The sequence below is a fragment of the Corvus kubaryi genome, unplaced genomic scaffold (genome assembly GCF_017639235.1).
Source record: "Corvus kubaryi isolate FWS band 111438036 unplaced genomic scaffold, C.kubaryi_AGA036_p1.0 37149, whole genome shotgun sequence".
In the NCBI taxonomy this organism is placed as follows: Eukaryota; Metazoa; Chordata; class Aves; order Passeriformes; family Corvidae; genus Corvus; species Corvus kubaryi.
In genome coordinates, this window is record NW_024581039.1 from 595,307 (window position 1) to 609,004 (window position 13,698).

Below are 13,698 nucleotides of genomic sequence, written 5' to 3' on the forward strand. Positions count from 1 at the left end.
TCAGCCTGGCATGGCTTGTAAAATATACTTAAAATTCTCTTCATTTTATATTTTCTAAGTCAAATACGTAGGGTGACAGACTTTTTCTCCCATGGAGACGTCAAGGACACCTGTCTAGAAGGAAAACAAGTAGAGTTGTGTGAAAGGCAGCACGCACAAGGACCTTTGTGCCATGTGTAAACTATGAAATCGATTAACATTTCAGATATTAATACCACAGTAGTAGTAGCAGCTGCCATCTTCTTTATGCTATTATGCAAGCTGACCACAGAAATGCAATGTAAGGAAAGAGAGTGTAATTTTCACTTCTTTAATCAACTTGGTTTACTGGTCAATTGGGAAGAAATAGGGTGTTGTAATTATCATGGACTAATTCTACAAGTCACTTGCAGCATGATCCCTAGGCTTGTGCAAAATGAACTGCATGGCCCTTCTTGAATAGTAAAACTAGTGCACAAATCCACAAATCGATTTATTATATTCAAATTCTATAAACTTGTCAGACTCACTGATTGCCACAGCTGACAATCAGTAGAACCTGTGTTCTGCTGCTGTTTTAGTTAATTGGAATAAGTTAGAATTTTTACCCGGAGGCTGGATTGGAGCAGCCAGGGCATGGCCCGATGGATAATTTCCTGCCCGACTGACACCTGTGGGCACAGCTTCTGGGGCAGCTTCCCAGAAGGAGCTGTGCTTGTGCAGAGGGCCTTTGGGACTCTGCTGCCTCCCTAACAGGCATTAATACACCAGCCTAATTTTATCTAGAATATGTATAATACTGTATGCTCATAGCATAAACTTGAGACGGATGTATTTAAAGCCATTAGTATGATTCAATAAAGCGATTCGCGTGCAAAACTTTACATTCTGAAAATGCTGCTGCACGGTGGTAAGAGAGAGAGGGAGGGATCTCGTCCTGCCGTTCCTAGCAATGGCGATGCCGCCAGGATGCTGCGCAGCCAACAAAGGCAGCTGGTCAGAGGAAGCGCACGGGCCGCAGGCGCTGTTCAGGCAGGCCCGAGAGTGCCCGGGTAACGGGGTGTGGAAAGAAAGACAGCATCGCTCCGGGACACGGTTCCCGGCCGCGCCCCGGGACCTGGGGGGGGGGGGGGGGGGGGGCCCCCCCCCGGCCCCCCCGGCCCCCCCCCCCCCGGGGGGGGGGGCCCCCCCCCCCACCCCGGCCGGGCCCGGCGGCCGCAGCGCCGGCAGAGGGGCTGAACCGCCAGAGCTGGCAGCGTGTGGCTCTTCCCGTCCTTTGTTGGCCTGGAACCGGAGCAGCGGCCGCGGGCTCTCCCCCTGGCTGCCCTTCGAGGCCTGAGGCACTCGGGCAGGGGCAGCGCCCGGCGGGTCCCGGGCAGCGTCTCCCACGGCACCCGGGCGGCGCCGGCCTCGGCGCTGCGGAGATCGGCCCCGGCAGCCGGCGTGGTTCTTCTCTCCGGCACCGGTCGGAAACCCCCCCGACCTGCCCGGGCTGCGGGAGACCGCGACCCGGCCCCGGCCCCGGCCCCGCAGCGCTCGGCGGCCCCGCAGCCTCCCCGCCCCCGGCACTCTCCAGGGAGCCGTTCCACACGGAATCACACGGGAGCGTCTCCCCATCTGTGCCGCCGAGCACCCCCACCCCCACCGCCCAGCCCCGCAGCCTCCTGCCATTATGTTCCTCCGTCGCGGGGCCGGGCCGCGCCGCGGGCCGTAGCCCTGCCCGAGCCCGCCGGCTCCGGCCGCAGCAGGTGTGTCGCATGGGGACCGGAGGTTGCATGCTATGGGGTCGCTTCCTCCCGGCCCGCCGGCGGCCGGAGCCTCGCGGGCACCCGTGCAGAAACTGCTCGGGCCGCCGGCTCCGGGCCGGCCGGGCGGGGGCGGATCGTTGTCCCCGCCGCCGAAGGGGCCACGGCCTCCCCTCCCCGGCCGTCCCCAGGGCTCGCAAGGCCCGGTCGGACAGGGCCAACTCGGGCCGGGAGCGCGCAGACCCGCAGGGAGGTGCCCAGGGCCGCCGCAGCCCGGAGGAGGGAGCGGCCCCCCGGACCGAGGGGCCGAGGGAGGGCCGGCCGCGGTTGCGGCCGCAGCAGCCTGTGTGGGGAAGACGGGCCGAGGCAGCGGAAGAACATGGTGGTTCTCCCCAGAACGGGGTGGGGATGAGGGATGCGAAGAAGGTGTCTCCGCAGGGAGGGGTGCAGGGTTGTGCCCGAGACCTCTGTTCAGTTGCAGGTGCAGCCAGGGGCAGAGGGGCTTGCCGGGGTCGCCCACCCGCCCGGAGGGAGCCCTGCTGAGCAGCATCTCCCGCAGCCCCCGAGAGGAGGGGGTTTCAGCGCGTAGGCGGAGGTGGTTACTGGTGTTCCCAGAGCAAGGGTGAGTAGCCAAGAGGAGCGGGGTGGCTGCTGTCTCGGTCTGGGTGCCTTTCAGCCACGCAGGAGGAAGGCCCTGCGCGGCCGAGGTGAAGGGGAGCGGGCAGGAGCAGAGCGGCCACGGGTGCAGGTGGGTGCGGACCCCTAGAGCGGCGTGGGCACCGCAGGGGGCCGAGACCCTGGGCAGGCATCCCCTGAGAGGTGCAGGGCCGGGCAGGCGGTCGGTCCGCACAATCTCTGCGGGGTGGGAGCTGCGCAGAGCCTGACTGGGCCTCCCCGGCCGGCGGGTGCCAGCCGGGGGGGCTGCGCAGCCGTGGGGCTGCAGCTCGCTGCTTCTCAAGGCCTCTAGCATAGTCGAATAGCAAAACGGAAAAAAAAAAAAAAAAAAAAAAAAAAAAATCAAAAAATCAGTGCAGCAGCCAAGCCGGTGCTGCGAGGAGGGGGCAAAGGAACTATTTTGCAGGCATCTTGCTGCTGCGGAAATGGATTTCTTGAGGGGAGGGAGGCGCGTTTGTGGGTACTCTGTAGTGTAATGCTTCTCAGAGCACAGAAAATGCCACTCGGGCGGCCCCAGATGGAACGAGGAGTCGGGAGGGCGGATGGGAGAAGCCCTTGATCGGGCACCCCGTGGCCGTGGGCATGAGGGGGCAGATGTGACGTGTGTGAACAGCCACCCCTCATCTGTGGGAGCAGAGGGGGAGCAGCCCGGGTTAGCAGCCTGTCTCCCAGGGCTGTGGCCGAGCCTGCCTGGTGCTGCAAGAGAGATCCTATGAGGATTTTTATTGCGGTCTCTTTGTTAGCTACAGACAGGCACGCATACACAGCTCTCAGCCAGGTTGTGGGAGGTAAGTGGGGGAGGCGAGCAAGGGAGCGTTCGGGGGGCTCTGGGGAGCAGGGGCTGCGTGGGCCGGGCACGAGGGGAGCCGGGGCACAGGGCTGTGCCGGCCCCACGCCACACAAAAACCAGCCCCTGCGATTTTCAGGGACTTGTTGGCAACTCAGCGAGGGTTGCCATAGCTTTTTATGTAGGGTGACCAGAACCGGCTGGAACTGGTTTGAGGCAGATCAGCTCCTGAACACAATGCAGTCACTGAGCTACTACACTGGGATAGCTTCCTCCCTTCATGGCAGCCAAAAGCAGAGGAGCTTGCAGAAAGATACCATCCCAAAACAGTATGTGAATGCACACTTTAGACACACAGCACTGGTATGTGGCTAACGTAGTCATAAAGGGTTCTGTATGTAAATGTACATATTTGCAGTAACTGAGATTACTTTGGCTTTTCGTGCCTTTTTATGCTTAAGGAATGGGCAAGAGCTGAGATTTATGACCCTTATTAAAATATTTTTGCTTTGCAAGGGTGGGACACTGGTTATGCAGTCTATTTTAAAACTAAACTAAATAAAATGGATTGAATGATTTGTAATTGTAGTTATGCTTGTGAGTGAGGATGCTTTGCATGCTGTTTTATTTACAGGGTGCTGTCTTGTGGTTTGCTTCTTTAGGAGACATTAAGGGGGGGGTTGCTGTGCCTTTCTCTAAGGCCAAAAGGAAACAATATTGTTGTAGAATTGTGCATAAAAGCATTGAAAAGATGCTGTAAGGCATACTCGTTTTCCCTTTTTTTTTTTTTCCTTGTAGGCCTATTGATTGGGGCTGCCTTTAACCCTTTGGTGTTTGCAGAGGTAATGTGGCTGTGGCAGTAACTGAGCACTGGCTAAAAAAATCTCTCAAAGGTCAAGGTTCACAAGGTGAGATGGGTGGTTTGGGCTGAATATCACAATAGCGTGGAGGTACATCCTGATTGCACACTTGGCACATTAGGAAGGAGACAATTGTTTAAGTGTTACTGAAGAAATGCTATTAAGGTCCTCCAGTTCTAATAGGATTAAAGCTCTTATTTGTAAAGACTTACTGATATCTTGGCTAAATACAGTATTTTCATTGAAATATATCCAGATATACGGTTTTTTTCCACAGTGTAGTGATACGGAATAGGCCTCTGAATGACAATCATGAATTGTGGACCAGTTGTGGCAGGGAGCTGTTCTGTTCTGTATTAGACACACACATGCAGAATTTGCTGTCTGATTATTTACACATTATTTTTTGACCACATCCCAGTGACCCAGTACTTGGTTTTGAATTAAGGTCTTTGGTGTTAAACATGTACTTAATATTGCCTGCAGAGAAAAAAACCTGTGCAAAAGAAATAGTGTGGATGGCTTTTCTTAAACTGTTGTAACCTGGGGAGGATTTTGCAGCAGCCAGGTGGAAAGATGCATTTTGGGGGGCTGGATGGAGCTCCTGTGCATTATCAGTGGCATGAATTATAATATTGTGCAGTAATGAAATCAGCATAGGAAACCGGATGGGCAGTGCAGCAGCTGCAGAGGGGTGACTGCTTTTAACTCAAAGCAATGGATAATGGACAGAATTTTTAGTTTTTCTTTCTCAGCTAGAAAATACAAAATGTGTACTTAGATTTGAGCTGGTGTTTTTATCTTATAGTGAAACCTGAAGGATTCAGAGAGAGTGAGAGAGGCAGAGAGAAGGAAGCAGTAATGAATCTAGCAAAGGGAAGAACAAAGGCTGTTAGAGCTTATACAGTGGATCACTAAACATTTTGCCTGGGGGATTCTTTTGCTAGAACTGTTACTTCCTATAACAGGAAATCGCAACTCTAGAATCCTAACCAGTGTGATTTTTAAAAAATCTTCCCAGTCCTGGCTGTGTTAGCTGGTTTGGTAATCTACAATCAAGATAATATGGAGGCAGAACATTGGAAATATTCTGTTGTGGTGTGAAATGAGGATCCTTTCCTCTGTGCTCAGCAGAATAGACAGTCCTAAAAGCCTTGAGAGGTTGTGGATACTGGGTAAGTTGTGTGCTGGCTGCTGAGGCAGGGTGACAATACAAGGGAACCTTTTTGTTTCTGACTGCAGTAGATTACGTAAGGCATTGAGCTATTAATTGTAGAAAAGTGAAAATAGCATGCTAACATTTGGCCTGAAATTCTGGGTTTGTGGGCTTTACTGCAGCTGTGATGTGTTGTTTTTCAGGTTTGATAGAGCAGTGAATAGCTTGTGGTGGAGCAAAATGCCTGACAGATCACTGTGCTGATTTCTGCTCCTGTTCTTCAGCATTGGGATGCAGAGGGTCTATATTTGACTATAGGCGTCTGTAGCAGAATGATGCTTGCAAACAGGAGTTCTGCTGCATGATAGGAATAGGATCTCTTCCTGATGAGGATGCATGTTCTTTTCCAAGTGTCAGCTAAAATTCATATATTACACAAGGGCACCTTTTGGGTTTTTTTTTCCTTCTGCCAGAATAGTAAGCAGCTTTAAAATTGTAAGTTCTTGGATTGTGACAAAATTCCTTGTATCCATTTTTTTTTGGCTTTTTGAATGTTATCTGTGTTACGAATTTTTATTTTTAGCAAAGGAGATTTTGAATTTGCAGGGATTTTTGTTGGCTGTAAGATGAGAGACCTGCATAGATGGAGTCTGCAGTGTTCTTGGTGAGTTGTCTTTTTTCAGTCTAGTAATATCTGTAAATGCTCTTCATCAGGAGATTGGATTGTGCACGCGGGCCAGCTTTCCAGCAGCAAATGCTAGTGCTGGAGGGCTGCTCTTCTGTACCAGCACCCAGGATCTCATTTTGCATTGATCTCAATTATTTGATCTCTAGAATGAGGGTAAGGATTTATCACATTCCAAGTCCCTTTGGAATGAATTGCCTAACTTTTGTTTTCTTCGCCATATGCTTATGTGTTAAAATACAAATGTGCAGCAGAGTACCAGGAATAGATTTTTCAGAAAAACCCAAATTTGACCCTAAGGTTCTTGGGCCTGCTTGTTGCCCTGATGGGCCCTGCCTGGCTGGGAGAGCTCTCTGGGAGGCTGCAGCTGCTCACGCTGTGCTTGGACCACAATTGCCATCCACTTCAGAAAAAGTACCTTAAAGGAAAGAGGTGGGAAGCTTGTGCCATTTAGAATGTAATTTGAGTCTGCATTAGTTTGGGAATCTCAAAATTCTCTTCATTATTGTTGTGCATCTGAATTAGTCACGTGTTACTGCCCCAGCCTGTTTCACATATAGAAGTACAAAATTAAGCCATGTTTGTAATTAATTTTTTAAGTAGACTGCAAAAAGAATGGTATGTAGATTTCCCTGCTTTTCAGGAATTCATCTTTCTTTTAGGAGGGATTTAGGAACCCTGGCCTGAATCTCTTGATAAGTACAGGTGGTTTTCATGTGGCCATCTGTAGCTGAGGATGGCCTGTTCAGCTCCATGTTTTGCATAAGGAGATTCCTTGCTCGTGTTGAAACATCCCTATTCTTTTTGCCAGCCAAAGGCTGATTGTCCTGAACTTTGAACCAGCTGCATGTGGTTCTTTTCAAGCTGTGCTAGAAGTGGTTTAGACTCCAGAAGATTCATTCCCCTCCTCCTTCCCTTCTTGTTTTCTCCTACCCAAAGAGAACCTGAGATACCCAGTTCAAAAATTGATGTGTTGGACTACAGGATGAGGCTCCTAAGGAGTTGTAAACTACAAGTAACACTATTTTAGCTGTCAGAATGGTAGATCAAGTCTTTTACTCATTGAGTCTTGTGCATGGAAATAAATTGGATTTTCCCCTTTTTTGAAGGTGGGTAAATATGGTGTATAATATAGAAAAAGTAGGTTGCTTGGGACAAATTTTAACTGTGAAACACCCCATGCTTCACAAAGATTGTTTACATTAGGACTGGCATGACCTTACTGATGCTGTGGATGCTAAATAAGACCTTTATCCTGAGAAATCAGAATTTCTTAGGATAAGAATTACTTTGCATATTATGAAAGGAATTTCTGTGATTTGTGGAAGCAGCTGTTTGTCTGGGTTTTGCAACAGTAGCAAGTCATGGGCCCTTTGATTGCGAAAATGAGCCTATGTTTTATGTATATGAGCATGAGAGCCATTGCTGACTGTGGTTGAAGTGGCCTCTTGCACATCCTACTCGCCTGCTGAGTGTGTCAAGCCAGGCGAGGCTGTGATTGGAGATGCGGTTCCCCTTTCCTGAAGAAGGTTTTGTGGTTAGATTAGCATATTGCTTTGTCTGTCTTTACAATGCTTGACTTTCAGAGTAAATGACTGGAAGTGTAAGTCAGTCATAATTACTAATGACCAATGAACTACTCGTAATTGGTCTATTAGGATGAAGTTTGCCTAATGTTAGGATATATGTTACTGTAATTCTGATCGAATCCCTTAAGTCTTCTCTGCCTGATGAAATTTCTTATCACAACAATACAGAAACCAAAACCCAAAAAAGTATGGTTTTATGCTGGTTAGGCTGGTATTGCTCCCTGTGTAGGCATTTTCTTCCAGAATGAGCTTGATGTTACTTAGGCACTATTACTCATGTTTGGAAGTAGAGTAATTATTCCAGACTACTGGAATTTTGCTCTGGAGTAGTGTGTCTGCCTGGGAATCAAAAGAAGTAACAGACTAATTTCTGTATGTGGCTATACCAGAACCAAAACACTGCCATGTGCCATACCCTGAAAAGGTGTGTCTCCGTGTTCTGATTTCACAAAACTGGAAAGAATGCTGGTGTTATTGGAAGGACGTGCAAAAGAAAAGGTCTCCATCCTAAAGGGTGCACAGTCCACAAATGTATGTAGTACAAACAGAGATAAAAAAAAGAGTTTAAGGCAGGTAAAGGAATGTAGTCATGAGAACATGAATGCCATAGGTAGATGAAGAATAAATTTGGGGGTTTATGTCCTTTGATAACAAATGGACTTGCTGCTGAGGGAAGCTGAAGTTGAGTAATTGTGTGAACAAAAGCAAGGAGTTAGATATTTAAGTATAGACAGTTACATGGGATTTGAAGGCAAAGGGTAGACATTCAGTAAGGCAGAAAAGATGGTCTGGTCCAGTTAAAGCACTTGCATAAAGTTGTTAGACTTGTGTTTTAGCTATTTGGAAGATCTGGATGAATAAGAAGGTGAGTGTCAAGGAGGAAAAGTTGGTTGGTTCTTCAAAGGTTAAGGATTAAATCAAAGTGTAAAAATTGAGCATGTAAGACCATGCTTATGATCCAGAAATGATAGAAGCCTTCATGCATAGGGAGTATTAATTGGAAAAGTATTGAGAAAGGAGGATGATTATTTGCCATTTCTGGAAAGCTTGAAGCTGTTCTTGTACCTGATAGACAAAAATTAGGGGTTTGAGCAGTTTGGAGATAGGACCTGGCTGGGAGCTGCCATGTTATTCTATTTTCTTGTCTTCATTAGGCTGTTGAACTTCCCTAGAATGATTCTGATTTGAGTGTTTACAATTGCTTGGCTTTACCCCAAAAAATTACCTTTTAATCTCAGCAACAGCTTCTAGACAGCTTAGTCTTTCTGTGGAGAATGCTGGGCCCAATCTGCAGGTGTCCTGAAGCCAGAGCTACAAGATAAATCTGACTTAGAAAGTAAGAAAAAATGTGTGTGTTTCTCTGGTGTGTCCCCCACAGAGAACATGAAAGGGTAGGTTTGTTTTTCCTCTTATGGCTAGAGTCTTTCTAGCTGGAACAGGTACAGATAGAGGGGTTGAGGAGGAGTTGTAACAATTCCATGCAGTGAAACAAAAAGTCAGTTCTTCAGAAGCAGCAGTTTACTTCTAAGTCCTGCTTGTCCTGCTTGCTTCTTCTACTGTCAGAAGAGAGTTCTCATGGTCTGGTTCTTGTTTTGACATAATTCCCCAAGTGAGTGCTTCACTGGAATGTGGTATCAGATGAACTGGAGTAAAAAGGCTGACTTTTGGGAGAAACAAGGCAGTGGAACAGACAAGGAGACAAGGCCTTGCTTTGGCTAAAATCTGTGCCATGTTCTTCATGCTGTTCATAGAAAACACTTGAGGAGATGTGTTTCCAAAGAAACAACAACGTAGGAAGTCATGCACACGTGCTTTGAGAAAGCATGAACGCAAATAAACCACTCCTGGTTCACCTCCAGAACTTAGTTTCAGTGAGATATTGACGCACAGATACAGGGGTGGGTGTTGTCACTACAGAGATTCAGGGAAACCGTTTAATAAGGGTATATTCAGAATCTGTTACTTTAAGTTTTTAAGACTCATTATCTTCCCAGAAGTTCCCTCAACCACCATCAGAAAAGCAGAATGCAGAAGCATTTCACCTCACTGCTTTGCTAGGCTCCCTAGCTGTGTAATTCCTATTGGCCATATCCAGATTTTTTCCTTGTTACTTTTATCATTGAATGATTAGTAAGCAGAGTAATGCATGGATTTTTAAATAAACTGGTTTTCTGTATAACTCTTCTCAAACATTCTCAGAGCACTTTTCAAAGAAATTCCAGTTCCTGGAAAATCATGATTTCCTAGGGAACCAGGAGCTTGCCTTACTTCCTCTTCTGAAGTATTTACAGGCATGATGTTGGCCCAGAGAAGGAATAGACTCACAGCTTGTATGGCAGCCAAGGTGCCAGTTGATTTTGATCTTGAATAAAAAGCAGAGTTTTATCCTTAAGGGAAAGAGTTACTGAAAGGTTTGTGGAGGGGGAAAAAAAGCGGGAGGAATATGGCTGCAGAGTCCTGGCAGTTGTGGTGAAAACATAGTTTATACACTGAATCTTAGTATGGGTGCCCTAGAATAGCGAGGAAGAGATGAATAAAATGGCCAGGTTAGAACTTCTCTTCCTTGTGTATGACAACTGACCGTGTTTGTCTCCCTTTTTGTTTAACTTTGATTGCTTGAAAAGTCTGAAGAATGAGAGAAGTTCTTGATAAGGGCAGCAGCAGTTGTCAGTAAAGGACAGCTGTGTTTCCTCTGCTGGGCAGTTGTGATCTTAAACATACTTGGAGGAAATAGCATGTAAGCAGGCCTTAATTCACTGCTATTGGTAAATGTTAATTAAACTCCAGGATATGTAATTAGAGGACGTTTCAGACTAGGGAGACTATCTAGCTCTTTTTGAGTGTATGCAACAACTGTAAAAAGACACCTATGGACAGATGTACTACCAGAATGCAACTAATTAGTATCCCTGATTAATGAGAAACTGTGTCAAAACTTTCTGTGGTTTTACATGGATTTGATATGCTCCGGTACCTGCAATCTTTTCCATTTAATCCTCATAGAAACTTGCTTTGTGATTTTGATACTATGTGTGCATCTATTTTTGTATTAAGGACTTCATCAGTTAGACAAGGGGCCCAAAACCATTAAGTGAACTGCATAAACAATTTGCAAAACTCTTCTATATTTATTTGAAGCTGTTGCGTGAAATGTGTGTGTCTATTCCAGTATCCTTGAAAAATTTTCCTCAGTTGCCTTCTCATAGTCCACAGTGACTTCCAGGTAGCCAGTGTTGATGAATACTTAAGTCTTACAGATGTTTATTACTTTATTATTTTCAAGAAGACTCCTCAGATTAATAGTGCAACTGTTAAGGAAAGTCAAGACTTCAGAGAAATTGCAGGTGTCTCATGTTATTTTCATGAATGTCCATTTTGCAGTCTGTGTGGATAGGAGGGAATGTTAGGAGAGGGAACAGGAAGAAAGTCACTGCAGTTTGGGCCCAGAATGAAATTGCCAGGTTACCATCTGTGGAGTATATGAATTACTATAGTTCTTGGTGTAATAATTAAACTGTACACTTGGACTGGAACACTGTTCTGTAATGTATAATCTCTGAAAATATTGATTCAGAAGTGAAATAACACCTTTTTGCATGGTAGATATGAACAAACGCTTGTTTTGTATAAGACTGTGCTACTAGAGCTTAAAGTGATGACTTTCTGCTTATTTTACAGATTTGCTTACAATCAAATACGTGGCCATGGGGGATATGAAGACCCCAGATTTCGATGACCTTCTTGCAGCCTTTGACATACCAGACATGGTAGATCCCAAAGCAGCTATTGAATCTGGACATGATGACCATGAAAGCCACATAAAACAAAATGCTCATGCAGATGAAGATTCCCATGTCCCATCATCATCTGATGTTGGGGTGAGCGTCATCGTGAAAAATGTGCGTACTATTGATTCTTCCGAAGGTGTGGATAAGGATGGCCACCATTCCGCAGGCAACAGCTTGCACAATGGCTTCCTAACGTCAGCAGCTCTTGAGAGTTACAGTAAAGATGAAGGGAAATCACTTAAAGATGATGGGTCAGCTTCTGAGGCTACACTGAAGGATTCAGCTTTCAACCAGTTCAGCCCAATATCAAGTGCGGAAGAATTTGATGATGATGAGAGAATAGAGGTAGATGACCCCCTGGATAAAGAGGAGATGCGTGCAAATTTCAGAGCAAATGTCTTGGCAGGATCTCTATCTCAGCAGGAATATGACAAACTAAAGGCACTTGGAGGGGAGAACTTAATTAAATCTGGAATCACTGTTTCAAGTAGTATAGATAAAAATAAAGCTGCTAAACGAGAGACAGAGACAAACTCCATGAATTTAGGTGTCTATGAGCCTTTTAAAACTCGAAAAACAGAGGACAAGTTACAAAAAGACAATTCTGAGAAGCTTCTTGAAAACAGGGTACTTGATGGAAAACTGAGTACTGAAAAAAGTGACACAAATCTTGCCAGCATTTCCCAGTCCAAAGCGAAGTCATCAGCAAAGCTTTCTTCCTGCATTGCTGCAATCGCAGCACTGAGTGCTAAAAAGGCAGCTACAGATAGCAGTAAAGATTTACAGTCTAATTCAGAAGAGTCTTCTCCATTACCAAAAGACATAAGTGAAAGTCCCCGGGCTGTTGAAAAATCTCCTGAGTCTCAGAGTCTCATTGATGGTGCTAAGAAGCCGTCTGTCAAACCACCCGATAGTCCCAGAAGTGTCTCAAGTGAGAACAGTAGCAAAGGGTCTCCATCTTCTCCCGCAGGGTCGACACCAGCCATCCCTAAGGTTCGCATAAAAACCATCAAGACTTCTTCTGGGGAGATCAAGAGAACTGTTACTAGAGTGTTGCCAGAAGTTGATGTGGACTCTGGTAAAAAGCCAGAGCAGAGTGCTTCCATGGTAACCTCCATGACATCTCTCCTGGCCTCACCAACTTCCGCTGCTGTTCTCTCCTCTCCTCCCAGAGCTCCTCTGCAGTCCTCAGTTGTCACCAATGCAGTTGGATCTGCAGAACTTGCCCCTAAACAGGTCACTATCAAACCCGTGGCTACTGCCTTCCTGCCCGTTTCAGCAGTGAAAACAGCAGGTTCCCAAGTGATCAATCTGAAGCTGGCTAACAACACCACAGTGAAAGCCACTGTCATCTCTGCTGCATCCGTGCAGAGTGCCAGCAGTGCCATTATCAAAGCTGCCAATGCCATCCAGCAGCAGACAGTCGTGGTGCCAGCATCGAGCCTTGCCAGTGCCAAACTTGTGCCAAAGACAGTCCATCTTGCCAACCTTAACCTTTTGCCTCAGGGTGCTCAAACCACCTCTGAACTGCGCCAAGTGCTAACAAAACCCCAGCAGCAAATCAAGCAGGCAATAATTTCTGCAGCAGCCTCCCAGCCTTCGAAAAAAGTGTCTCGAGTGCAGGTGGTGTCATCTCTACAGAGCTCTGTAGTGGAAGCGTTCAATAAGGTGCTGAGCAGTGTCAATCCTGTGCCAGTTTACATCCCAAACCTTAGCCCCCCAGCCAATGCCGGAATCACGCTACCAACGCGAGGTTACAAGTGTTTGGAGTGTGGCGACTCATTTGCTCTCGAGAAGAGCCTGACCCAGCATTATGACAGGAGAAGTGTGCGAATTGAAGTGACTTGTAATCATTGTACAAAGAATTTAGTTTTCTACAATAAATGCAGTCTCCTGTCCCATGCTCGTGGGCACAAGGAGAAAGGCGTCGTGATGCAGTGTTCCCACCTGATCCTAAAACCAGTCCCAGCAGATCAAATGATAGCATCTCCTTCCAGCAATACTGCTGCAGCCGTGCTCCAGAGCCCAGGGGGAGCTGGCATGCACTCTGTAACAAAGATCCAGTCTGGCTTAACTGGGACAGTGATCTCGGCCCCCACGAGCTCTCCTGTCATTCCAGCTATGCCACTAGACGAAGATCCATCGAAACTCTGTAGACATAGTCTAAAGTGTTTGGAGTGCAATGAAGTTTTCCAAGATGAGACATCTCTTGCAACTCATTTCCAGCAGGCCGCAGACACAAGTGGACAAGTAGAGTATCCTATGTTTACATTCCAATGTTTCATCTATAAGCCTAGGAGACTTTGGATATGTTTTTACTTTCATTTAGCTGTTAATTATCTGAACCTCTGTGATTAAAATGATAAACGAAAACCACAAAAAGTCTTGAAAGCACTTACATAGTGAATGTCAACATATGCAGCATAAATAAGAT

General features: G+C 46.6%; 1 protein-coding gene across 9 annotated transcripts in view; it reads left to right on the forward strand.

Moving 5' to 3' along the window:
• Positions 1-1,546: 1,546 nt before the first annotated feature.
• ZNF532 (zinc finger protein 532) overlaps positions 1,547-13,698 on the forward strand; it is a 34,275-nt gene continuing 22,123 nt past the window's right edge. For 4 of the 9 annotated variants that reach the window (XR_006014953.1, XR_006014954.1, XR_006014952.1 and 1 more), the window contains exons 1-4: positions 1,748-2,346; positions 3,985-4,094; positions 5,068-5,221; positions 11,155-13,514. Coding sequence is in view for 6 of the 9 variants with exons in the window: in XM_042021544.1 (XP_041877478.1) it covers positions 5,152-5,221; positions 11,155-13,514 (2,430 nt within the window). In the remaining 3 variants the exon portion in view is untranslated. The other 5 variants (XM_042021540.1, XM_042021543.1, XM_042021542.1 and 2 more) reach the window with 5 other exon arrangements.